This window comes from Rhinatrema bivittatum, chromosome 3 (genome assembly GCF_901001135.1).
Source record: "Rhinatrema bivittatum chromosome 3, aRhiBiv1.1, whole genome shotgun sequence".
NCBI lineage: Eukaryota > Metazoa > Chordata > Amphibia > Gymnophiona > Rhinatrematidae > Rhinatrema > Rhinatrema bivittatum.
The window spans coordinates 523326633-523354522 of NC_042617.1; the positions used below are offsets into that span (position 1 = coordinate 523326633).

The window sequence follows — 27890 nt, forward strand, 5'->3', positions numbered from 1 at the left end:
GATGCCATGAGGGAAGCTACCATAGTTGTCCTACCCAAACCAGGGAGGGATGCCCATCTCCCATCATCTTCCCAGCCGATATCCCTCCTTAACCTGGATATTAAGATTTATGCAAAAATCTTGGCGAATCGTTTGATGTAATGCCTAAGGTAATCTCACCTGATCAAATGGGCTTTATATAAGTGAGGCGCTCTACAGTCAATATACATAAGGTACAGGCTACCTTGGAAAGCTGCCTCCACAACTCTAATACAGACCCTCTCTTGGTGAGCTGTGATGAGGAGAAGGATTTTGACAGGGTGGCTTGGCCCTTTTTGCGTCATGTGCTGCAAAAGTTTGGATTTTCGGGGGAAATTTATCAATATATTACTTTGCTGTATACCAACCCCACGGCCAGAATACTGGTTTAAGGCCACTGGTCTGAGGCTTTCCTTCTTCGTAGAAGTACAAGACAAAGCTGCCCCCTTTCCCCGCTTTTGGTTATTTTGATTGTGGAGCCACTAATCAAAATCCACCAGGGCTGTATGTGGGACCTCTGCAATTCAAAACCCTTTTGTTTGCAGATGACATTTTGTTACTCTTGTCTAATGCTAGAAAGGCGCTTCCAGAAGCGCTAAAAAGTTTTTCAGAATACCAGTTAGTTTCTGGGTTTAACCTCAGCTTGGATAAAACTGAGGCACTAGATATAGCTGTGTTGCTATAGCAAGACTGGAGTGACCTCTTGGTAAATTGGACAGGGAACACTATTAAATACTTAGGTATCCATATTCATAGGAATCTAGCACAGTGGTTCCTTATCAATATTCCACTGCTTATTGAGAAACTGTATCAGAAACTGGAGAGTTGGCATTCCCTCCCTCTGACGATTCAGGGGCAAATTGCGGTAATAAAAATGATTATCACCCCTAAATGACTATATCTCTTTCTTATGCTTCCTGGTTATTTGTGGATGAAAGAACAGCGGTCCTACAGCAAATTCTGAGAAAATTCATTTGGTGGGGTAAGAGGGTGTGTCTATCATATGCCACTCTGTCCGCCCCGAGAGTGCAAGGGGGTCTGGGTGTTCCCGACTTTAGCCTACACTTGGGCTGCAAATTTAAGATTTTTAAAGAATTGGATTTATGCTACCTCTGAATATACTGATTACCACTTGATCTTTACCTTATGTGCTCCCCTGGATCCAAAAGAACATAAGATCATAAGAACATAAGTTATACCATACTGGGTCAGACCAAGGGTCCATCAAGCCCAGTATCCTGTTTCCAACAGTGGCCAATCCAAGTCACAAGTACCTAGCAAGTACCTAAATATTAGATAAATCACAAGCTACTACTGCTTATTAACTACCATAATAGAAGTTTATGGATTTTTCCTCTAGGAACTTATCCAAACCTTTTTTAAACCCAGTTATACTAACTTCTGTAACCACATCCTCTGGAAATGAATTCCAGAGCTTAACTATGCACTGAGTGAAAAAGAATTTTCTTTGATTTATTTTAAATGAAATGCTAACTTCATGGAGTGCCCCCGGTCCTTCTATTGTCTGGGAGAGTAAATAACTGATTTACATTAACTTGTTCAAGTCCTCTCATGATTTTGTAGACTTCTATCATATCCCCCCTCAGTCATCTCTTCTCCAAACTGAACAGCCCTAACTATGGGTGAGTTATGGGGCTGCCAATTGTCGTTTGGCTTAGTTAGGTCTGTGAGGTGAGTTTGGGCAGCAATGTGTAAACTTTTATTGTTGCCAGTACATGTATCATTGCAACTACCCTTCCGGGGTAACCCAAGCTTTCCCTCCTTCGTGTTACCTAAACAACACAATCTGAACATCTCACCAGAATGGCTCCTAAAAGACTTTGTAGACCCTGTCTCGGGACACTTTCATTCTTTTCTGGCATGTCAGGAACGGCTGGGGATTCACAGTGGTCATTTCTTACTCTATGAGCAGCTTCGGGCATTCTTTCACAGACTTATCAAGGTGGTAATGGGGGCAATAAATAACCCCTCTTTCACTCTCTTACTCAAATTATTTGTGGCTAAACAAGGTTCCCTGTCTTGATTATATACCTTCTTTCAATGTACTAAATCATATTCAATAAGGACAATCTTGTTCGGAAGTGGCAGGCAGATGTCACAGAGGAACTTGATGCTCTTATGCTGAAAGATTATTATGTTTCAATAAATAAGATAACCAATAATATCTTAGGGAAATGCAAGCTAGAATTTTCCATAGAACTGTTTCTTGCCAATGTGTGCACATAGGGTGGGGCTAATTGCAGCTAGTGATTGTCTCAAATGCGGCTGTTCTCAGGCATTAATCCATTGCTTGTGGAACTGCAAGCCTTTACAGGGGTTTTGGGAGTCTGTTTGTAGCCAGATCTCTGTTCTATTATATATGGAGATTTGCTGGTCTTGCTCAGTTTGCCATTTAAATAATGACAATGGAGCTGAAAGTATTAACTCTGACAATATTTTGTTTCTTTCCAAGGTTTGTTTGATTGCAAAAAAATGTATCTTGCTTAACTGGATCAAACCTACTCCTCCCACCAGGGACATGTGGAGATTGTTAATGACTGAACTTTTCCAGTTGGAGTATGGTTCTTTTTACTGGCGTTTTTCCTGCAAAAAGAAATGATTCTTTAAGGATGTTTGGTTTATGTTCTTTCAATCTTTGCCTGACACTATGTGGGATCTTTTTCCTTTGGAAGTCTAACTATATGACTGCATTTAAATAGTGGACAATATACCAACTGTTGCGGCTTGTCCTTACTTTGACGAACTTAAGTTTATTTTTTTATTTAAGTTTTTTTTATATACCAACATTCAAGACGGTAGTCCCATCATGCTGGTTCACAAGAAACAGGGGTGAAACTCAAATAAACTTTACAATTTGAACAATGGTGCAGAAAAGCAGTTACATGTAACAGGGAATCAATAACTTGGGGTAAGAAGGAAAATGAAGATCAGATATATATATATATATACAAAAACATTATAAGAGGTGGCTATTAATGATTGATAATTTAAGGGAGTTAAGTAATGTTTGAGTTAGGAAAGGCCTGCGTGAACAGCCACGTCTTGAGTCTTTTCTTGAATGTTGAGATGCTGAGTTCCATTCTGAGATCCGGGGGAATGGAGTTCCATAAAGTTGGACCGGCTGTGGAGAAGGCCCGATCTCTGAGCGTGATGTGTCTGGTCGTTTTGGCTGGAGGAACTTGAAGTGAACCTTTGTAAGCATCTCTTGTCGGTCTTGTTGAGTGGTGTAATCGGAGGGGGATATGGAGGTCGATTGGGGCTAATTGATGGATGTTTTTGAAAATGGTGAGAATGGCCTTGTAGATTATTCGGAAGTGGATGGGTAGCCAGTGGAGGCCCATCAGGATAGGGGTTATGTGTTCTCTTCTCCTGGTGTTAGTGAGTATACGGGCGGAGGCATTTTGGACCATTTGTAATGGTTTGGTGTGTGATGAAGGTAGACCAAGCATGATGGAGTTACAATAGTCCAGCTTTGCGAAAATGATTGATTGTAGAATTGTTCTAAAGTCATGTGTGTGGAAGAGAGGTCGTATTCTTTTCAGCACTTGGAGCTTATAAAAGCAGTCTCTAGTGGTTTTGTTGATGTTCGCTTTCAGGTTTAGGTGATTATCAATTAGAACTCCTAGGTCTCTCACTTGTGTGGTGTTTGGTAAGGTTGGATGAGTGTGTGTGAGGGAGCTGTTTTCTGGTGTGATGATTAGAAGTTCCGTTTTTGATGAATTTAGTATCAGGTTGAGACTTGTGAGACGCTGTTTGATATTTTGGAGGCAGGTTTCCCAGTGAGATAGTGTTTTTGCGAGTGACTCCTTGATGGGGATCAGTACCTGAATATCGTCAGCGTAGAGGAAGTGTTTGAGATTGAGGTCAGAGAGAAGTTCACATAAGGGTAACAGATAAATGTTAAACAAGGTTGGAGACAGGGACGAGCCCTGAGGGACTCCTACTGACGCGGGGTGAAGAGAGGATTCTTTATTATGAATCTTAACCTTATATCCTCTGTTGCTGAGGAAGGTTCTAAACCAAGATAGGGCAGTGCCAGAGATACCTATGGCTGTTAGTTGGTTGATGAGAAGAGCGTGATTGACCGTGTCAAATGCAGATGAAAGGTCGAGTAGGATCAGAAGGAAGGATTGTCCTTTGTCTAAGCCTAAGATGATGTGGTCGGTCATAGAGATGAGGAGGGCTTCCGTGCTTAAGGTTTTACGGAATCCGTATTGAGATGGGAATAGTAGGTTATTGTCTTCAAGGAAGTTTGAGAGTCGAGAGTTTACCAATTTTTCCATTATCTTGGCTATGAAGGGGAGGTTGGCTATCGGTCTAAAATTGTTAGGATCGTTTGGGTCAAGATTTGGTTTTTTGAGAAGGGGTTTGAGTGATGCTAGTTTAAGGTTGTCAGGGTAGAGTCCTTGTGAGAGGGAACAATTTATGATATCTGCCAGGGTTTTGGAGATCGAATCCGGAATTGATAGTAGTAGTTTGGCTGGGATGTGGTCTGAAGGGTGGGAGGAAGGTTTCATTTTCCTTAGAATTCCTTGGATCTCCATGGATGAAGTTGTGTCAAGTTCTTCTAGCTGGGTGTAGTTGATTGAGGGTTGAGGAGTGGTTAGTGGCACAGTGGGGTTAGTGGGGAGCTGAGATAGAAGAGTGTTGATTTTGTTGCTGAAGAATAGAGCTAATTCTTCCGCTTTCGATTGAGCTTGGTCATGTGCAATCTCTGGTTGGTTTAATTGTGTGAGGTTGGCTACATAGCTGAAGAGGGCTTTGGCATCGAATACAAGGTCGTGTATCTTCGAGGCGTAATAGTCCCTCTTAGATCTTAATGTGCTTGATTTGTATAGATGCAGAGATGATTTGTAGATTGAAAGGGTGTTGGTTCCTGGGTTTTTGCGCCATTTAGCCTCATTTTGCCTTAGTTGGAGTTTGAGCTTTCTTAGTTCTGAGGAGAACCAGGGCTGTCTTTTGGAGGAATTCTGGTGTGGTTTTTTTGTAATTGAAGGGCATAGCTTGTTAGCTATAGTTTCGGTGATTGTATTCCATGATCGAAGTGCTGAGTTCGGATCTGTAAGGTCCAGTTTGTGGAGTTGAGGTGATAGGTGATTATTGAGGTCTTCTGGGGAGCAAGTTTTCCTGTATGTGAAGGAGGGCGAAGGAATACAAGCCGGGCTAGTATCTTTTATAGAGAATGAAGTTGTTATGAGGTAGTGATCTGACCATGGGACCTTTGTGCAATCTGGGATAGATACGGGCTTGATTGCAGCGTTAACGAAGATCAGGTCTAACGTGTGGCCGGCTTTGTGAGTAGGTTTGTTAACTAGTTGAGTGAAGCCTAGCGCTGAGAAGGCTGTGAGTAGTGTTTCACAGTTATGTGATGGGATAGGGTTATCTACGTGCATGTTGAAATCACCTAGTATGATAGCTGGCGAGTCAAAGTTGATGAGGGAAGAGGTTAGTTCGACCAGTGGTGAAGCATCTGATTCCAGGAGTCCTGGGGGAGCGTATACGAGAAGGATTTGGAGCTTGTCTGAGGTGAAGAAGCCAAATTCAAGTTTAGAATTGGAATTGGATTGCTGTAGAGAGAATTTGAGGTCCTTTTTAGATGCTAAAAGAATACCTCCTCCCTTTTTTTTATGACGAGGTAGCGAGAAGAAGTCGTAAGCCTCTGTAGGTAATTGATTAATTATTGCTGTGTCTGCTGGTTTTAACCACGTTTCAGTGATTGCACATATCTCCGGTTTCACGTCGATGAGGTAGTCGTTTAAGATTACAGACTTTTTCGTTAGAGATTGAGCATTGACCAGGCTTAAAGAGAAAAGGGTGAGGCCTAGCAATTGCGTGGTAGGAGTGATCAAAATTGAAGAAAGGGATTTAAGGTTGTGTTGTTGGGCATGTCGGAAAGAAATTCTTTTAGGTGGTGGATTATGTTGGAGAATTGGAATTGTGAAAAATGGAGCCATTTGTAAGAACTATGTTGTGAGATTAGAAGGATAGTGAGAGGGGCTATGTGAAAGTTGGAGGCTTGACTGTGCAGGTTTGATGAGTGTTAGAGGCTTTCAGGAGAGGCTGTATGAGTGCTAGAATCTTGCAGGTGGGTCATGAAGAGTGCTAGAGGCTTGCAGTTAAGGCTGGATGACTGTAGGAAATTTGCAGGCGAGGCTGGATGAATTGGTCTTGTATGTATGTACGAACTGATTATTTTTGCCTTATTTTTGCTCCTTTTTTTTGTAAGCCATTGGTCTTTTTTTGGCTGCTTTCTTGTTTGTCTAGACCTAGCAGTTTATTCTGCTAGAGGGTTTTCTACTGTAAAGCATCTGAGAGGGTTGGGGGGAAGGAGTTGTGTTTGGGGGAAAATTGGGTAGGAATACTGCCTAGATGATTTAGTTTAATGTCTTTCACTGTTTGTTGCTGTTATATTCCTCAATAAAGATATGCTGAAAAAAAAAGAAGGCTTTTTACATGCAGTACTCCCTGGAAGCCTATACAGAGCTGGTTGCGAATTTCAATATTTGCCCAATTGTGTTAGTCTGGACAGCTGAGAGCTTTCACATTATTTTCAATACACATATCATGGAAACATCTGATATACTGTTTGAAAATAAATGTTTATTACAATTAATTATATTTAAAATTGCAATTTTTCTTCTCACCTACCCAATCTTCAGCACCCCCATAACCTTCAGCATTCTAGGTCCAAATTACCTCCTTTGGGACTCACCCAATGCTTCTCCTGAAATAATCAGAAGGTGTTTCGATTCTATCAGCATTTACTGATGAGCTATAGTTGTTATCACTACAGTATTCCCAAGTCAGGGCTTGAGCCTGGGCTATCTATATGGTAGCACAGGCCATTAGGTCAGGCTCAATCTAACAGTCTCCCTTTCATACTGCCCTACTCTGTCCAATCCTACTAAAATAACTATTCTTGTGACTCATTCTAGTCCAAAGCAAAAGTACATGCAACCATCCCACAGAATTCACTCCAGACCTTGGTTTCTTGAATTCAAAGACAAAAGCTCGAAGAGCACGGAGGACATCATTGGGGTGGACGAGCTCTTTTGAGATTAATTTGCGCAACTGGATACATTTGCTTTCTTCTGGATCTTGAGCAAGTTCAGGTTCATCTATTTGTTCATTAGTCTCCTGAAGAAAATTAAAGTCAACTTAATACAATTGCATTACAACTTCCCTGAAGTTGAAAATGGTCCCCCCTCAGAATGGCTAAAAGTGCAGGCTTTCATAACACAAGTACTTTTAGCTGGCTTAAAGAGAGGAGTTCCTAGGGGTGTGTTTTGGTCAGGGGAGTAAACAATGATCTACATGTGGATTTTCAAATGTACATGTGGAGATCCATATTCAATCTGTGGGGTTAAAACATCTGCCTGCTGAGCAGGTAAATTTGTCTGAGCAAATCACTGGAGGAGGCAGGGTTGGAGAGGTTCTGGGGATGCAGTTACATTTTAGCTGGAAAGCGTGGGATATCAGCACTCTCTAGCTAAAGTTAGACAAGTAAGGTTGTGATGGATACCTTTCCTAAAGTTACTCAGGTAACTTTACTTGGGTTTATTCAACAGCAGAGCTACCTAGATAAGTGCTGCAAAAAATCCAGATAAAGTTAACTGGGAAAAGTTAGCCAGGTAACTTTCCCTCTCACTGACCCACTAAATATCTTGACAGTCCGCCGACCAATTTCACAGCCACAGCTGATATCTAGCCGCTATCATGGAAGCCACTCCTCTGGTGACAGTGCGAACAAGGTCACAGTCTGCATCATCTATGACGGTGGCTCCTGGTTCCATCATCATTCTGATATTCGATCCCAGCTCCATCAGTCCCCTGAGAGAGACGTAGACTAGCTCAATCCACCAGTGAGCAACAAGAGGCAATTTGAAAATTCATTGTCATGGCCTGAAAGGTCTGCTTAAAGATAGCTTCAATTCTCCAATCCTGAGCATCCTTCAGAGCTGCCTCTCCTTCCACCGGAATGATGGTCCGCTTGGTTATAGAACACACCAGTACATCCACCTTCGGGAAATGCAACTGTTCCCTTGCCGCTGGATCTAAGGGGTACGACCCGCCAAAGCACATCCCCCTTTAAAGTTTGCTTCTGGAGCACTCCATTAAAGGTGAATCAACTTGAATGGCATCCAGGAGGGGAAAGAAATATGACACTTTGCAAAGGGTGGCCAATATAGGGTCTCGTACAGTCACTCCCAGCCACACCAAGTGTCTTCAGAGTCTGAGATAAAAGACGTGGCAACTCATCTCTGTGAAAGAAACAGAGAAGATTTCTATGTAACTCTATATCTGTGGGAATTTTCCCCTCTTCCAGGGGGAGAAATCCAAATCTTCATCAGAGTCATCCTTATCCACATCCTCTTGAACATCATCAGGGACCAGTACACTGCAATGTTTGCAAATGGTGGCAGACATCTGGGAACCTCGAGTACGCGACCCTGATTTCGAAGGTATCTGCTGGGTTCCCCGGAAGAAAGGTCTGTAGTCCCTGGAAAAATTTCACCCAGGAAAAGGAGGAAGGGTCCATACCAGGACCTATAGGTTCCAATCTAACGTCCTCTGACCGAACATCCATTGAAGACATCTCTGTCATAAGTTAACTGAAGAAGGGGACACCCTCATTGTGTCACCTTCAGCACGAATCCCTCCTGTCCGAGGGGATGGACCAGTATTGGCAAATTCAGTAGTAGCCAAATCATCTCACGCATCCTGGCAGCACTCACACAGACTTGGAGAAATCCTGGCTGTATTGCCCTTATACGGCAAGCAGCACAGTTCGCTAAGCTTTTAGATTTCTTTGTCACTGGTGCCATACTGCCTCGTTTTTCTTGTGTGCCCAAATAAGATATGAGCTCAGTACACGCTCAAGCAGGCGCTTAGTACGTGCTCATGTTCAGTACGCACACAAGTAGGCTCCCACATGCACATCAATATTACTGCACAGCCACTGCGAGAATGTGCATATGTAAGTGCGTGAAAATGCTGACGTGACCTAACACGTGGCTCAACAAACCCAAGCCTGGGAGTGGGGTCTAGCTAAGGCTGTCAACCTGCCGAGCGTCTGTGCCGCCTCCGCACCTCACTAAACTCCCCAGAGATGTGAGAGGGAAGAAGAGAAATTCAACGATCACTCATGTGCTAATGTATTAAAGCACTCACTTGGGATGCCACAAAATACCAAAGTAAGTTGGGAACACTGAGATCCCCCACCCTCAGCTTCTCTTGAAAACGGACAGAGCTAGAAACCTTGGGTGGCCTACGTCTCTAAATGAACCTAAGTAATTTTCGTTGCCACAGTTTCAAGAATTTAGGTGCCATCCACAGCCTGTCAGTATTATGCAATGTCAAAGCAGGATAGTTGCCTACCAAACTAACTATATACAAGAACCTTAAAACATAAAGGCCCATTGACCCCAACTGTAAACCAGGCCCCGTAAACAGGGCAACTCCAATTGTCTGCAGATGAGAAAAGACACAAACAAATGCTGAAGCGGACTCTCCATTACCTCCTATGCAGTAAATGGGTGGGATTCTGGACCGATCCGTGATACTACAGGAACGAAAATTATCAGGTAAGAACCAATTTTCTTTTCCCTGAACGTAACCGGATCGGTCCAGACTCCTGGGATGTACCAGAGCTTCTTCTTACCTGGGATGGGAACCGGAGAGGCCCACTCTAAGCACACCTTCTCCAAAATTAGCCACCCCCGGTGCTTGAACATCAAGTCTGTAATGCCTTACAAAAGTATGCAAGGATGTCCACATAGCCACTCTACAGATCTCTTGCGGTGAAATCTGCTGACATTCCACCCAAGAAGCCACCTGAGATCGTGTCGAATGTGCCCGAAGGTCTACGGGCAAAGGCCGACCACGGAGCAAATGTGCGGAATTAATGGCCTCCTTCAGCCACCGAGCGATTGTTAGTTTTAGAGGCCATGTTACCTCACTTTGGACCACTCCAGAGCACAAAGAGATGATCTGAGACTCAAAATTCATTAGTAACATCCAGATAACGGAGCAGAGCCCTGCGAACATCCAATTTCTGCAAATCCTGAGAAAGAGAATTTGACCTATCCAGACTGGAGAACGACGGAAGCTCCACAGATTGATTCAAATGGAAGGAAGACACTACCTTTGGCAAAAAAGAAGGAACCGTACGCAAGGAAATAACTGAATCTGAAATCCTCAAGAAAGGTTCTCTGTAGGATAATGCTTGGAGCTCAGAAACTCTACGAGCCGAAGCAATCACCACCAGAAAAACCACCTTCAACGTTAGATCCTTCAAAGTCGCCCGTTTTAAAGGCTCAAAGGGCGGTGCACACAGAGCTTTGAGCACTAAATTTAAATTCCAAGACAGACATGGCGAAGCCACTGGAGGATGCAAATGCCTCGCCCCCTTAAGAAAACAAGAGACATCCGGATGCGCAGCTAATGCTACTCCATCCACAGTGCCGCGTAACAACCCAAGGGCTGCCACTTGTACCCGCAAGGAACTACAGGACACCCCCTTTGCTAATCCCGCCTGAAGGAAACACAGGATATCTGACATGGACGCCCGAGTGGGCACAACCTCCCGAGCCAGGCACCACGACTCAAAGACTTTCCAGACGTGAACATAAGATAAAGAAGTGGAAGTCTTCCGCAAACACAAAAGAGTAGCGACCACTGCATCGGAATAGCCTTTGCTCCTCAGACGCTGCCTCTCAAAAGCCATGCCGCTAGACAAAAACGATCGACCTGATCGAAACAGATGGGCCCCTAATGAAGAAGGTTCGGAAGAGAGGGAAACCGCAGGGGACCGTCCACTGCCAGATTGACCAAATCCACAAACCATGGCTTTCGCGGCCACTTGAGAGCCACCAGGATTACCTCTGCCGGGTATCTCTCTATTCGCCGGAGTACTTTGCCTACTAGAGGCCAAGGCGGAAAAACATACAGTAGGACCGTCGTCGGCCAGGGAAGAACCAGAGCATCCACTCCTTCCGCTCCTGTGTCTCTGCGGCGAGCAAAGAATTGTGGAACCTTGGCATTCTTGAACGTTGCCATCAAATCCATGTGAGGGACACCCCACCTGTCGCAGAGGAGTTGAAAGGCTTTGTCTGCCAGCTCCCACTCACCGGGTTCGAGACAATGCCAACTTGGACAATGTTCACGCGGATTTTCTATCTCAGCTATGTGGGACGCGCCTATGCTGAGGAGATGCTGCTACCCCCAGTCTATCAATAGCCGAGCTTCTTCCGCCACCGGCCGACTTTTGGTTCCTCCCTGGCGATTGATGTAAGCCACTGTGGTCACGTTGTCGGATAGCACCCTGTCCGACTTGTCCTTGAGCAGTGGAAGGAATGCCTGCAGTGCAAGTCGTACTACTCTGATCTCGAGACGATTGTTGGACCACTGAGACTCCTCCCGGGTCCACTGCTCCTGCACCGAGTTTCGCAGGCAAACTGCACCCCAGCTGGAGAGGCTGGCATCTGTGGTCACAACCATCCAATCCGGAACCAGCAATGGCACTCCTCTGCTCAAGTTGTCCGAATGCAGCCATCATTGCAGACTGGAACGAGCGGAGTCAGTCAGAGGTAGATACTAATGGAACTGTTTGGAAACCGGACTCCAGCGGGAAAGCAAAGCTGACTGTAAAGGCTGCATATGAGCGAAGGCCCAGGGAACCAGCTCCAGAGTTGAGGTCATGGATCCTAGAACCTGCAAATAATCCCAGACCTTTAGCCGAGCCTTGGAAAGCAATATTCCCATCTGTGCCTGCAACTTGACAATACGGTCGTAAGTTAGAAAGACCCGTCCTCGTCGAATGTCGAACAAAGCTCCCAAATACTCCAACGATTGGGAGGGGATTAGGTGACTCTTGGACATGTGTGCACCCAGCCGAGCGACTTCAAGAGCTGCAACACTCACTGAATCGCTGCCTGGCAAAGAACTTCCAACTTTGCGTGTATCAGCCAATCGTCCAGGTAGGGATGCACTAACCACCCCTTTCTGCGAAGTTGTGCCGCCACTATCACCACTATCTTGGTAAGTCCTGGGGGCCATAGCGAGACCAAAGGGCAGGGCCTGGAACTGATAATGCCGCCCCAGAACTGCGAACCTCAAAAACCTTTGATGATCCTTCCTGATCCCAACATGTAAATATGCCTCCGTGAGATCCAGAGGCACTAGAAATTCTCCCGGATGAATGGACATGATTACCGACCGGAGCGTCTCCATGCGAAATCAGGGGATTCGCAGGCTTCTGTTGACCTGCTTTAGATCAAGAATGAAGGAACCCTCTTTTTTGGGTACCATGAAGTAAATGGAGTAACGGCCTCTGCGCTGATCTGATGGAGGAACCGGGATAATGGCGCCGAGGTCGAGCAGGCATTGTACCGTCTGTTTTACCGCTTGACGCTTTGCGGCATACCCACAAGGGGAAACCAGAAACTGTTGGTGTGGCTGGCGTGCAAAATCTAAAGCGTAGCCATTTCTTATCACAGATAGAACCCATTGGTCTGACGTGATCTTGGTCCATTCCTCGTAAAACAGGGACAGTCTGCCCCCTACCACTGGAGTCGAGGAATGAACCAGCTGCCTATCATTGTGAAGTTTTACCACCTTGAGCAGACTGGGAGTTACCTGGTATACTGAAACGCTAACCACGAAAGGACTGAGGCCAAGATTGTTGTCATCCAACATTCTGTCAGAACGAAGAAGTGGATGCTCGAGGCGTTCTAATCCTATGGCCACCCCGGAAACGAGATCTCGAAGAAAAAGATCCTCTCACCTTGGGACTGTCTTCTGGGAGACGATGGACCTAATTCTCTTCCAAAGATTGTATCATGTCTTCCAGCTCCTTGCCAAAGAGCAACTTACCTTTAAATGGGAGAGAGCCCAACTGCGCTTTGGACGAAACATCCACCACCCAGTTTCGCAACCACAACAATCTTCTAGCCGAAACTGCCGAGACCATGGACCGAGTGGAGGTCCACAAGAAATCATAAAGAGCATCCACACTATAAGCTATTACCGCTTCCAGGTGCCCAGCCTGAGCAGCTTCTTCCTCAGAGAGAGATTGATTGGCCAGTAGCTGCTGTACCCAGCAAAGCCCAGCCCTCAAAGCAAAATTACTACACATTGTGACCCGGACCCTGAGCGCCGAGACTTCAAAAATCCTTTTCAACTGCATCTCAAGCTTACGATCTTGCAAATCCTTGAGAGCTGTACCGCTTGTGACTGGGATAGTTATTTTCTTTGTGACTGCCGCTACGGCAGCGTCCACCTTCGGGACCCAGAGAACCACTAAAGCCTCCTCTGGCAGTGGATAATGTTTATCCATAGCTTTCGTGACCTTGAGCCCCATATCTGAGGTATCCCATTCCCCAGAGCAGACTAGATCCATCGTGGAGAAATGGAAAGGGAAGGCTGTAGGAGAGCCCCTCAGACCCAATAAGACCAGGTCCAAAGACTCTAAGGACGCTTGCTCCTGTGCTGTCTCAATGCCCAACTCTTTCAGAATAGCGGGAATAAGAGGCGCCAGTTCATCCCTTCAGAACAACCTTACCACTTTAGGGTCGTCTCCGTCCATGCCATGGGACTCTCGTGCAGCACTCTGCTGCTGGTCCCCGTCACCCTCTACCCTCCTCGGGGGAGGGGTGGCTAGGTCCTGATCCCCGCAGTCTGGAGACCGCGGGGATCAGGACCTAGCGGGGATCCGAGGACGAATCAGACTCATCCTGAGGCGCCACTGACTGCAATGGGTGTTTAGCCTTAGGGGCCCCTTGATCCCCCCTGATCTTGGACCGTTTCTTGGGCTTAGAGGGCAGAGGGGAAGAACTCTGATCCCTGCCCTGCTTCTTTGAGGCTCTTCTGGCCTTAAAGGTTCCCCTCTTGTTGTGCTTAGGCCGAAAGGACTGGTTCCTGGCCTGCGAAAGAGGTGCTTGGTAGCGAGTCCTGTAAGGGTTGAAGCGCTGAGAGGTTCTACCTCTGGATGGTCTAGGAAAGGGGCGCTGGGTCCTCCTTGACCGGTCTTCTGGTAGACGGGGTAATGGGGAGGCGCCCCATTTATTGGCCAGTTTCTCAAGGTCGCTGCCGAATAGGAGGGATCCCCTCAAAGGGCATTCTCGTGAGGCGTGTCTTGGAGGAGGAGTCGTAGCCAGAGCTGTCTCCTGGCCGCCACTGAGGAGGACACTCCTTTGGCTGCCGTACGGACTAAGTCAGAGGCTGCATCAGTGAGGAACAAGAGAGCTGATTCCATTTCTTCTCCCGGGGTGTTGTTCCTAGCCTGTGATAAACAGGAACGTGTCACCACAGTGCAGCAGGTCGCAATTCGTAGGGACATGGCTGCCACCTCAAAGACTTGTTTCAGAATGGTGTCCATGCGCCGGTCATGTGTATCCTTAAGGGCCGTCTCCCCTCCACCGGAATGGTGGTGCGCTTCACAATTGCGCTAACTATGGCGTCTACCTGGGGGCACGCCAGCTTCTCCTTGGTTGCTGGGTCTAAGGGGTACATGCCAGCCAAGGCCCGACCCCCTTTGAATGAGGCCTCCGGCGTATTCCTTTCCAGATCGATTAACTGCTGAGCTACTTGTAGGAGGGGAAAATGGTGAGACGTTTGGCGCAGGCCCTCTAACAGGGGGTTCATTCTAGGTTCTTTTGGGGCATTGTGGCCCGGAATAGCCAGCTCCGACAGGCATTGAGAGATCAGGCCTGGGAGATCCCCTTTCAAAAAGAAGCGCCTCATGGTCCGATATGGTTCAACCCCCGAGGGCAGTTCTCCCTCCTCAGGGGACTCGTAGTCTTCCTCAGGGCAATCTGAATCCCCATAAGTGGGGGTTCCGGGTGGCGCGTGGCCGTGCCTAGGCCTTGAGGGTCCAGGGGCCGGGACATCCGGTACGTATGGACCCGCTTGGGGAGCAGCCTGCATTGTGACAAAGGCATGAATCCCCTTGAATAATTCCACCCAGGAGAACGAAGCAGGATCTGGTCTGAGGGGTACCAGGTCCCTCGGGGTCCCCGGCTGCTCACTGTTGCTTGCTAGGTCCGGGGTGTTCCCTAAGGAACTGGCAAGTACACTGGGCTGCGACCGGTCCTGACCCGGAACTCCCAGGGCCTCTTCACATCGGGCACATAGGGAGTCTGCTTCCTCGCTCTGTGTGGCTCTGAGGTTGCATGCCGAGCAGAGGCTCATGCCTGATGATGGAGGGGCCGGCTCCACTGACGCATGGGCTCTCTGACGCTCCATGTGTGCCTGGCGTATCAGTGGGCACCTATGAACGGGCGCCTATGAACGCGTGCCTACCAACGTGCGCCTACCAATGTGCGCTTAACAACGCGCGCTTAACAATGGGCGCTTAACAATGTGCGCCTAACAGCGTGCGCCTATCGCGCGGTGACAAACCAGGCAGGAAAATGGCGACCTCCGTGGTGGATTGCCACATAGGCAGACTCTGCGAATCCTCGCTTCCTCGGAGACCAACAAGTAAAGATGTATGCCTTACCTTGTCTTCGGCGCTTCCCGGTTGTGACCCGGGCGGTCTTCGGCTGCGGGGGGAGAGGGTGAGTACCGTCACCGCCGCGCTCAAGGAAGTGCACCCGCTGCCTCTGGGCCGCGCCCAAACTCGTCTCGCTCGGGGGCCAAGTCCACGCTGGGACCGAGGCTGCCTCTATGCCGCGCCAGAGCCCTTCTCACTCGGGGGCTAGGTCCCTGCCGCGAGCCGGCCACCGGACCAAGGCCCTTACCTCCGATGGACCACGGAAATCGCCTCGGGAAACTCAACTGGGGGAGGGACCGACTGGTATCACTGCAGGAGTGCGGGGCTCGTCTTCAGGTAGGTTTCTTCTATGAATTTAGTTGTGTAGAATTTGGAAACATGCTCAGCGAGTGTGAGGTAGCTCCAAACTGCTTTGGAGACGGAAATTACTGAATTGCTACACTTCCTGTGGGGGTATATGTACCCGTGCTGACGTCAGATCTGTCTCCAACTGCTAGCACGAGCACACTATACCCACTTGTTTTGAGTCCATCTGCTACACGCTAGGAAATATATAGTTTTGATCACCCACCTGAACTCCCTGTACCAGGGGATTGTATCTAACCCTTTCTGCAAAGGGTTCTAAAGATAAGGCAAAAGCAATAGCAACAAAGGGCAGTCCTGCCTGGTGCCCCTTTTTACCCCAAACGGAGCTGAGTAACCTTCATTGATCTTAATGCAAGCCCAAGGATTCTCATATAAACACTGGATCCACCCAATAAAGTCCACTTCCAACTGCATTTTCTCTAATACTTTAAATAGAAATGGCCAATGAACCCTGTTGTATGCTTTTTCAGCGTCAACTGCCAACAATACTGCCAGTATATTGTCTTGCTATGCATGCCAAATCAGTTTTAAAACCCTCCTAACATCTGAAACTAATCTACCAGGGACAAAACCTGATTGGTCTCCATGAATAAGAAAAGAAGCCACAATCCCTAATCTAACCATTAGTACTTTAGCCAAGATTTACAAATCTATAATCAGAGAGACTGGTCTGTATGACCCACATAACATAGGATCCCTCCTCCTTTCCCCAGTATTGTTATCTCAGCTAAGTCAGCATCTGATGAGATTGCCCTCCCGTCCTCAGAGAATTAAACATGTCTACTAGCGGCTGGATTATTACAGGATGAAAAGTTTTATAAAACTTGGTGGCGAACCCGTCTAACCCTGAAGATTTACCCAATTTTAGTCCCTGAATGACTTGATATAGCAAATGTTGCTTACCTGGTGTAACAGGTGTTCTCACAGGACAGCAGGATGTTAGTCCTCACAAATGGGTGACATCGAGGATGGAGCCCACCACGGAAAACTTCTGTCAAAGTTTAACAGAACTTTGACTGGCCCCTACTGGGCATGCCCAGCACGGCACTGACCCTGCAGCCAGCAGGGGTCTCCCTTCAGTCTGATTTTCAAAGCTACAGGCAGTGCCTAAAAAGTAAAAAAGAAAACGAACCCAACACCGCGGGGTGGCGGGCGGGTTTCGTGAGGACTAACATCCTGCTGTCCTGTGAGAACACCTGTTACACCAGGTAAGCAACATTTGCTTTCTCACAGGACAAGCAGGATGGTTGTCCTCACAAATGGGTGAGTACCGAGCTGAGGATGTCCTGACTTGCACCAAATGCACCCAACGGCGTGCAACAGGCACAACAACTGGGGTGGAATTTGGGAAAGGGCATCCGCACCCTCCCGGGAAGGTGGAAGGGTGTTGGTACATTACGTTGGAAAAAGGTAACGCAAGACAGATTGGCCGAAGATGGAGTCCTGTCTTCCAGCTTTATCCAAACAATAGTGGGCTGCAAAGGTATGGAGGAACTCCAGGTTGCAGCTTTACAGATGTCAGGAAGCGGCACCGATCGAAGGTGTGCTACTGAAGTCGCCATGGCCCTCACAGAGTGTGCTTTAACACGGTCTTGAAAAGGAATGCCAGCTTGCTGATAGCAAAAAGAAATGCAGTCCGCCAACCAGGTGGAAAGAGCCTGCTTACCCACAGGTTGTCCTAACTTGTTAGGATGGAAAGAGACAAACAATTGAGTGCCCTTCCTGTGAGCAACTGTACGGTCTAGATAAAAAGCTAGAGCTCGTTTACAGTCTAGGGTATGCAGAGTCTGTTCCCCGGAGTTGGAGTGGGGCCTGGGAAAAAAGATAGGTAGTATGATGGATTGATTGATATGGAACTCAGAAACTACCTTAGGTAAAAATTTAGGGTGAGTGCGGAGTACCGCCCGGTCCTGCAGGAGTTTAGTGTAAGGCGGATAGGTGACTAAGGCCTGTAACTCACTAACCCTACGAGCTGAAGTGATAGCCAAAAGGAATAATACCTTCCATGTGAGATACTTTAATTCACAGGAGTGGAGAGGTTCGAAAGGTGGTTTCATTAGACGACCAAGAACCAGATTAAGGTCCCAAGATGGGGCCGGAGGACGTAAGGGTGGCTTCAGATGGAGCAAGCCTTTAAGAAAGCGTGTTACCAGGGGTTATACTGAAATAGGGACACCCTGTATACCTTTATGGAAGGCGGCTACCGCACTGACATGCATCCTAATGGAAGAGGTTTTAAGACCTGATTCTGATAGATGCCATAAATAGTCCAAGAACTTAGAGATTGGACAGGAAAGGGGATCAAGGGACTGAGAAGTGCACCATGATGTGTACCTTTTCCATTTATATGAATAGGATCTTCTGGTGGAGGGCTTTCGTGAAGCTATCAGGACACGAGAAACCGAATCCGAAAGGTTAAATGGCTGAAGGACTAACCTTTCAACATCCATGCCGTCAGGGACAAGGCTTGGAGGTTGGGATGGAGGAGGCATCCGTCGTTTTGAGTGAGCAGATGCGGATCCGTTCCCAGAGGGATGTGCCTGCGGATGGAGAGATCCTGAAGTATGGGAAACCACACTTGGCGTGGCCAGTGGGGTGCTATCAGGATCATGGTTCCTCCGTCCTGGCGAAGCTTCACGAGAGTCCTTGACAGAAGAGGAAGTGGAGGGAATGCATAGAGCAGACCTGTCGTCCACTTGAGGGAGAAGGCATCCCTCGGCCGAGAGTGCTGGCTCCGAATGAGAGAGCAGTAAGTGTCCACTTTGTGGTTCTGTGGAGAAGCAAAGAGGTCTATGTGGGGATAACCTCACTTGTGAAACAGAGAGGTCGCTATCAGAGGATCGAGTGACCACTCGTGTGGTTGGAAGACACGGCTTAGCTGGTCTGCCAACACATTGTCTACTCCCGGCAGGTAAGTGGCCCTGAGGTACATGGAGTGGGAGAGGGCTTCTGCCCAAATCTGCGCAGCTTCCTGACACAGAAGGAAGGAGCCTGTGCCTCCCTGCTTGTTTATGTACCACATGGCCACTTGGTTGTCTGTCTGGATTAAGATTATCTGATTCGATAGATGATCTTGGAAAGTTCTGAGCGCGTAGCGGATTGCTCGAAGTTCCAAGAAATTTATCTGGTGTTCGGCTTCCTCTGGTGACCATAACCCTTGGGTTTGGAAATTGTCCACATGGGCTCCCCAACCGATGTGGGAAGCGTCGGTGGTTAGGGTTACTTGTGGATCTGTTAGGAGAAAAGGCAATCCCTGAAGGAGGTTGATTTGAGTCGTCCACCAGGTTAAAGACAGGCGTAGCGCTTGTGTAACTGTGACTATGGAGGACAGAGGCTGAAGAGCTTGAATCCATTGGTGTCGCAGAGTCCATTGTGTTACTCTCATGGCTAGTCGGGTCATGGGAGTGACTTGAACCGAGGATGCCATGTGTCCTAGAAGAATGAGGAATTGGCGAGCCGTGGCAGTGTTCTGAGACTGGAGCTGGCGAGCTAGGGACATGAGAGTTTGGACCCTTTGAAGCGGAAGGTAGGCCTTTGCCTGTAAGGTGTCCAAGTCTGCCCCAATGAAGGATAAGGTTTGAGATGGGACTAAGCAAGATTTCTCGTAATTGACAAGAAACCCTAAGGAAAGGAGTGTCTGAATTGTCAATTTTAGGGAGGATTGAGCAATCTGAGGGGTGGAGGCCCTGACTAGCCAATCGTCCAGGTAGGGGTAGACGTGGACACCTTCCTTCCTGAGGAATGCTGCTACTACGACGAGACATTTGGTAAAGACTCGTGGAGCAGATGCCAGACCGAAAGGTAGTACCCGGTATTGATAATGGTTGCGGCCTACCAGAAAACGCAGATACTTGCGATTTGATTGTGCTATCGCAATGTGGGTATAAGCGTCTTTGAGGTCGAGAGAGCACAGCCAATCCCCCCTTTGTAACAGAGGGAGCAACGAGCCCAGGGTTACCATCTTGAACTTTTCTTTTTGAAGGTACTTGTTGAGGGCGCGAAGGTCCAAAATGGGACGTAGTCCCCCTGATTTCTTTGGTATTAGGAAGTACCTGGAGTAGAATCCCTTCCCTCGTTGAGAGGGAGGGACGGGTGCTATAGCATTTGATTGCAGAAGAAGAGATACTTCCTGTTGTAATTGAGTCAAATGGCTGGTTAGACTCCATGCTTGAAGAGGCGGGGAGTCTGCCGGAAGAGTTATGAAGTTGAGGTGGTAACCCTGTGCGATAATCGCTAGCACCCACTGATCTGAGGTGATCTGTGTCCAGCGTTGTAAAAAGTGGTACAGTCGACCCACAGGGATGTCTGGAAGAGGGATCTGGCATGTGCTCCCTACAGGGAAGTCAAAGGCCCGCCGCAGGCCCAGGAGGTGGGGCTACAGCAGGTCTTTGTTTTCTAGGCTGGCGTGGCTGAGGTCTGTTGGAGGACCGTGCAGGACGTGGCCTAGCCGATGGAGGATAGTAACGACGTGGCCGAAAGAACGACTTTTTAGAGTCCTTCTTAGGTGGTTGTTTGGAGGACACCTCAGGTGGAATAGATGAGAGTTGTTTCAACGTCTCGTGGTGATCTTTTAATTCTGCTACAATTTGCTGAATTTGTTCTCCAAACAAATTGTCCCCTAAGCAGGGTAAATCAGCTAGACGATCCTGGACCTCTGGGCGAAGATTAGATGACTTTAACCAAGCCCAACGTCTGGCTGAGATGGCTGTGGCTGAAACTTTTGTGGAAGCATCGAAGATGTCATAGGCCGTTCTAATTTCGTGCTTCCCTGCCTCAAATCCTTTATGAAGAAGGGCTTGAAGCTGTGGTTGGTATTGGTCCGGCAAAGTGTCAGCGTAGTCTTGCATCTGCTTAAGGATGGCTCTGTTGTATTGAGTCATGTAAAGTTGATATGAAGCTATGCGTGAAATCAACATAGCTCCATGATACACTTTTCGTCCCACACTATCCAGGAATTTATTGTCCTTGGTAGGTGGAGTGGAAGAGTGTGGCTTTAGACGCTTGGCCTTCTTTTGCGCGGACTCAACCACAACAGAGCGATGATCCAGTTGAGGCTTCTGAAATCCTGGTGCTGACTGGACAAGATATGTGGAGTCAGCTTTCTTGTTAACAGGTGAAACAGAGGAAGGAGATTCCCAGTTTTTCTTTAAAAGATCCAGAAACACCTGGTGAATAGGGATGGAAGCGATGATTTTAGGAGCATCCAGAAATTGGAGCAGTTCCATCATCTGGTGTCTGTCATCGGTCTCAGATTGTAGCTGAAAAGGTACAATTTCTGACATCTCCTTCACAAAATTAATAAAAGAGAGATCCTCAGGAGGAGACCGTTTTCTACTCTCTGTAGGAGATGGTGGTGAAGGTAAATCTGTGTCAGAAGATGTATCATCACCCCAGGTATCGTAGGGATCATGTGGGGCTTGAAGCCCTGAAGGACCTGGTTGAGGATCCGAAGGCATCGAGTGAAATCTTGATGGAATCGGTGCTGCAGGCGGAACTGAGAATGGCATCGAGGGCTTCGGTGCTGCCGATGGAATCGGTGCCGGTCTTGGAATCGATGGAGCCGAAGGATAAATCGGTGGAGAAATACGAGAAGGCACCGATGGGACCACCCCAGAAGGGGGAATCAGGAACGGTGTTTCTCCTGCCGATGAAAAACCTGTCGGAGACGGTGGTGTTGTCGGTGCTACTGGAATCACCGATGGAAGTGCCGTCATAAGAGCCTCCATGCGGCGCAGTAGCGATGCTAGAGCTTCCACCAGAGGCTCGGTGGTCGGTTCCCTCCCCGGTGGCAGAGTTGGTGCCGGGGTCGGTGCCGGAGGCGGTGCCGGAATCGGTGCCGGAGACGGTACCGATGGAGGCTGGAACTTTTGCATCGCTTTCTCGATGGCCTCCTGGACCAGCCGGTCCAGTTCTGCCCGGAGACCAGGGGTAACAATACCCGGCTCGACGGGAGAGGGAGGCTGAGGCAGAGCTGGAGGGACCACCGTAACCGGTGGGGTCACGGCTCCCACACCCCGAGAGGGTGAGGGTTTCCTCGGTGCCTGCGAACGAGACGTGGACGGTGCCAGGTCTGGCCGAGGCTTTTTTAGTCGGTGGCTCGGCCTGTACGGAGGTCGATGGCTCTGGATCCTCGACGGGCCGAGACTTGTGCCGTCGATGGCGATGCTTGTCCTTCCGATCTCCTCGCCCATCCGGGGAGGGGACAGGAGTCGACGGCCGAGAAGTCATCGATGGTGGACGGTCACCGGAGGGTTGACGGTGATGGTGCAACTTCGACGGTGCCGGTTCCGATGACGTCGATGCTATCGATGGCGTTGGGGTGGGTGCATGGAAGAGGAGCCCCATCTTCTCCATCCTGGCTTTGCGCCCTTTGGGTGTCATTAAGGCACATTTGGTGCAAGTCAGGACATCATGCTCACTACCCAAACACAAAACACAAACCCTATGAGGGTCTGTGATTGACATAGTCCGGGTGCAATCCGGACATTGACGAAACCCCGTCGCCATGGCCTTGGGCCAAAATTTAGCCGCGGGATCGGTAGTTGCCAACAGGCCTCGAGGGCCAAAATCGACGGAAGTCGATGAAAATCGGCAAAAAACTTACCGGATTCCGTGAAGTTGAAAAAAATTTGTCAAAGGGAGACCCCTGAGGGGCAAATTTTCTTCGGAAGAAAAAAAAACCGAATTCCTGTCAGGAACGTGGTAAGAAGAGCTCCTTTCGCCGCGTGGCAACTGCTGCGCGGAAAAAAGAAGACTGAAGGGAGACCCCTGCTGGCTGCAGGGTCAGTGCCGTGCTGGGCATGCCCAGTAGGGGCCAGTCAAAGTTCTGTTAAACTTTGACAGAAGTTTTCCGTGGTGGGCTCCATCCTCAATGTCACCCATTTGTGAGGATAACCATCCTGCTTGTCCTGTGAGAAATCTCGCTATGAGAAATTTCCCTTTTCTAAATTTCCCTAGCCTCCTCTGGCAAACTAGGCAATTCTACACCCTGCAGGTGTTGTTCGATGTCCTGTTCTTTCACATTTTTTTCCAAGCAATAAAGCTCCTCTTAAAATCTTATAAACCTTTTGCTAATTTCCTCCAAGTCATACCCGTGCTATCCTTGATCTTAGTGATAAAATTTTGTGTATCCCTCTCCTTCAATTTCTTCACTAAAAAAGAAAAGGCATTTCATAGTAACACTAACATGTACATTTTAACATGTCTGCTAGACACTGAACCTTTCTCAATCATCTGCAAGATAAGATCAACTAATATCTGAAAAGATCAGCTACAACACGGATAGCTGATTTCCTTTCTCAGTTATTCAGTTTGGGCCCGATTTTAAAATATACATGTGCGCTACCCGGCGCACACAAATGTACACCTGATTTTATAACATATGCGCGCAGCTGCGCGCATGTTATAAAATCAGGGATCGGCGCGTGCAAGGGGGTGCTTTGACCTCAGGGAGACCAGCTGGCTTTCCCCATTCCCTCCGAGGCTGCTCCGAAATCGGAGCGGTCTCGGAGGGAACTTTCCTCCCCCCTCCACCTTCTCCTCCCTTCCCCTACCTGTCCCGCCACCCCCAGCCCAACCCCCCCCCCCCCCCCCGTACCTTTATTTCAGAAGTTACGCCTTGCTGGCGTGCGATCCCTCAGCCTAGCGGCAGTGGAGAGGCCTCTGGCCATGCGCCTGCCCCGGACTGCCCCGCCCACACCCCACTCCCGGACTGCCCATTTTTTCAAGCCCTGGGATTTACACATGTCCCAGGGCTTTACGCTCGCCGCCAAGCCTTTTGAAATAGGCCCGGAGTGCAGAACCCCCCTATGCGCGTAAATCCTCCTGTATTTATGCACGTAGGGCTTTTAAAATCTGCCCCTTTATCATTAGCTGGTTCACAAAGCAAAGATTTCTCGCTTAGATAAGACAACTGTAACTTTCAGTTCTACGTGCTCTCTCTGTCCCTGTCAGCTTATAATGGTAACTCTCAACTGTCACTCTGCCTTCTTACCCAGTGTGATATCAGCAGTTGTAATGTCAGCAGCTCACTCATTCAGCATCAGGGATTACCCCTATTTACTCCAGCTAATTTAAAATCAGTAAAAAGTTAAGGTGTTTTAAAGAGAAAGAAGTTTCACGGGATTGAAAAATAATGAGAGTAACTGTCAGGAATCCCTGTTTTGTGACAATATGCATGAGGAAATATTTATGCATTGGAGACCAAGTATATTCAAATTTATGTCATGCATATTCATTCTGGATACCTTATAAACTGACTGGTTATGAACTCACTAGGACAGTTTTGGGAAGCCCTATCCTATGCACTCTAAATATCATTTTTTAAGATGGTCATGAATTTTTGTTTTAATGATTATCTGCTTTCATGATAATTGCTGTTCAAATTTTGGACTTTATTCATCCTCCAAAAGTAAAAATCATTTAATTGTATCAAACACTTTATTATTATTATTATTATTATTATTATTATATTACCATTTCTGATAATAACTGCTGCGATCTATACTTAAGGAAAAAATCCACAAGTTTGTACAAGTCATCTTCAATCTCAATTCCAAGGGCCTGTGTGGAAGGAGAAAATTAACAATGCTATTAGTGAAGCCTGATTTCTCCTATTCTTATGTTCACAGATATCACAAATAATAGATTTCAGGAAATGTACTAATTAGATTAAACATAGTTAAAATCAACACAGTAAGAACCAGTTTGTCCAGTTCCCTCTGCCTAACTACTCTATCTCTAGTCATTTCCCTTCCTTGCCCCTAACAATGATCACTGTGCTAAAAAAGATCACCATTTAAGCTTCTTGGACTGCAAGAGATCACTAACATCCTTTTTGCCATTAGCTGGGAAGGACCACTCATGCTAGGTGAGAGGTTTGGGTGTATGGACGTGGGGCAGGAGGTTTTGGTAGGCTTGACAGGTGTGGTGGGAAAGGGGAGAGGGTGCCCTTATGCAGCCAACTTTGGCTTAATCTATGTTTTCACTTTTACGGGCGGGGGCAGGGAGGTTTTTCGAGCCTGAGTGGTGGTGGGCTGTGAGGCCTGCTTGAGAATTTTTTTCCTTAGCAGCTCAGCTTAACCAATGATACAGTAATATTCTTTGACTATTACCAATTAAGTTAAAGTTATTATTTATTTATTTATTTTGGACTTTTATCCAGGAAAACCTACCCAGATAATTTTGTACCCTAACCAGCATTATTCAATGATAGCTGGTTAGGATAACTGTATTCGGGAAATTCAGTGGGACATCGGTTCAGAGGATGGCTACTAAAATGGTCAGTGGTCCTCGTTTTAAAGCATATGGGAATAGACTTAAAGGTCTAAATATGTATATCCTAAAAGAAAGGTGAGTTAGAGGAAATAAGACAGAGACATTCAAATATCTCAAATGTTTCCATGCACAAGAGGCGAGCCTCTTTCAATGGAAAGGAGGTTCTAGAAAGAGGGGTCATGAGATGAGGTTGAAAGGGGATAGACTCAAGAGTAATCTTAGGAAATATTTCTTTATAGAGAGGGTGGTGGATGCATAGATCAGCCTCCCAGTGGAAATAGTGGAGACAAAAATTGTATCTGAATTCAAGAAAGCATGGGATAAATTCAGGGGATCTCTAGGGAGTGATGAGATTAATAATGCTAAATTAATTGGATGGATGGGCCATACGGTCTTTTTCCACCATCATGTTTCTATGTTTCTATTAGGGATGTGCATTCATTTCATTCATTTTAGAGTTAGGCGCATACCTCACGGACTTTATAGTGCATGCGTAAAAATGGATCGTATGCACATAACTCATTATTAAAAGTACACACATTTTATCCATTTTTAAGCATAAAGTACACAATTTTCATGCATAACTCCAAAATGAATGCACATCCCTAACGTTTATCCTGTTGAATATCCAGGATAACTTACCAGGCTAACTTCAGCAAGTTAATATAACCATTTATGAGGTTTTTAAATATTGGAGTCACAAGAGTTTGCAAGGAGAAAGAGTTCTCTTTGGAGAAGACAAAGGTCCCAGAGCAAAACAGGAAATCATAACAGGCACATAGATCCCCATTTTGCGACACAGTATATTCTAATTCATTCTAACAGTCACTGTATTGTGTTTTGAATTCTATGTTGGTAAGCCCTTTCATGCCTTAACAGAACCCAACTGCAACCTATTTATATTTCATTAAACAGATTCCCTCAAGATTCTGAAACTGATAAATTTAAGTCTTGCTTGAACTCAGATGCATGCAAAAGTAGAGGTGTACAGATGTCATATGTCGTCTAATGAGTTCTATTGTGGGTTCTACAAACATTGCTCAAGAAGTATATTGAAAGATCATTGATTCCATTCCATCTCTATTTATTTTGAAGATTCTCCATACTAGGTCCTATGCTTTCTTGATGCAGTGTCACTCCTTAGTTATTACACTCAGCTTTCTTCCTCAGCAGAAAATTAATGAAAAGCATCACCTTTACCATGTTTCCTGCATATACAACTGATGCCCATGGCCAAAGTTGTGTCCACTTAAAAATAGGGTGCACATGTGTGCGCGGCCAGCTTTTTTTTATTTTATTTTTTTTTTAACATGAGCGCATTTGTGCGCATATTATAAAATGGCCGCGTCCATGGGCATAGGCCGACACACATGCGCACATGTATGTCAGTTTTAAAATTCACCTTACAGTGTCTGAATGCTCAGACTGATCCGTAATTGTCTTTTTATTTTGATTAATTTATCAACTTCCTCTTGCATTTTTGTGTTTACAGTTCAACTGAAACTGGCTCCTACTGGGCCAGTCAGGTAATGCTATTGTGCAGTGGCTAAGATTCTCTCTTCCAGGTACTGTGAATACTGCCTCTGCAAAATCCCTAGTCCTGACTGACCCAAAGAAAAAATGCCAAGCTCATGAATTAGACCCAGGTGTCTCACATGCCAGTGCATGGTGAGTCATCAAGCTGCTCCATCTGCAATTTTAAAAGTCATGTTAATGTCCATTATTTTTTTTCAAATAAGTGCTTTTCTGAGCAGGTTGGGCTTTGCAAATAGTAATCCACTATTTCACACAGAAATGTATCAGGACAGCCCTATCACAACCGAATCTAAATTAGAATTTGCAAAAGGCCATTTAAATTAAGAATGGAAATCTTAATCACTTAATTGTTTATGTAAAACTAAATTTGACACTAGTTTTACAGGGTATGGCATGAAAAAGATATCTCATTTAATATGCTCATGATTAACCTGCAATTTGAACTTTTTCGCATATGGTCTGTTGAAAAAAAAATAAAAGGTACAAAAATATATGAAAAAAGGAAGATGACACTGTTGCGAAACTATTCCATTATGAACAAGGTAAAATAAGTTTAGAAAAATTCAACCATTCAAACCATGTGACTGCTAGAGCAGTCTTTGCGCCTCTGCACTGGTATTTTGCATGTGGAAAGTATCCATGTCATCAACAAGGTAGTCCACCCCCCATTGTGTTGGGGCTACCTTGGTTTCATCTTCACTCCCCTCTCTTTGACTGGAGCTCACTACAGCTGGTGAGCTGGGGGGCCCATTGCCACGACTCCTGCCTACAATGTATTGAGCCTCCACTAAGCCTGCCCCTGGCAATGACCTCCCCAGTACACAGAGTATGCTGATGTGCTCTCCGAGAAAAAGGTGGAGACACTGCTTTCCCACAGAGCTTACAACTGTGCCATCAATCTGCTACCAGGCGCTGAACCACCACAGGGGAGGATATACCCCTTATCGGTGGTCCCAGAGACTGTGGCGATGTCTGAGTACATCAAGCAGAACCTTGATATAGATGAAAGAGATTTATCAGGTACTAAAAGGAGTGAAGGCAATGGATACCATTAGTATCATTTATAAGACTGCATCCAGATGGATTCCAGTTCTATAGACTGGTGCATTCCATACCATGAATAACATAGATATATTTTTTATCTTATTGAGAGCACCAGCAAACAAAGCTTCCCAAATAA

The 27890-nt window shown here is 46.7% G+C and overlaps 1 protein-coding gene across 1 annotated transcript in view; it reads right to left on the reverse strand.

The window, feature by feature from the left end:
• The window catches only part of DRC1 (dynein regulatory complex subunit 1), a 310180-nt gene that overhangs the window by 32963 nt on the left and 249327 nt on the right, over positions 1 to 27890 (reverse strand). Inside the window, exons 13-14 of the mRNA XM_029596255.1 lie at positions 24374 to 24460; positions 7022 to 7176 (exon numbers count right to left, since the gene is read on the reverse strand). Of these exons, the coding sequence (XP_029452115.1) occupies positions 7022 to 7176; positions 24374 to 24460 (242 nt within the window). The remainder of the gene's footprint in view (positions 1 to 7021; positions 7177 to 24373; positions 24461 to 27890) is intronic.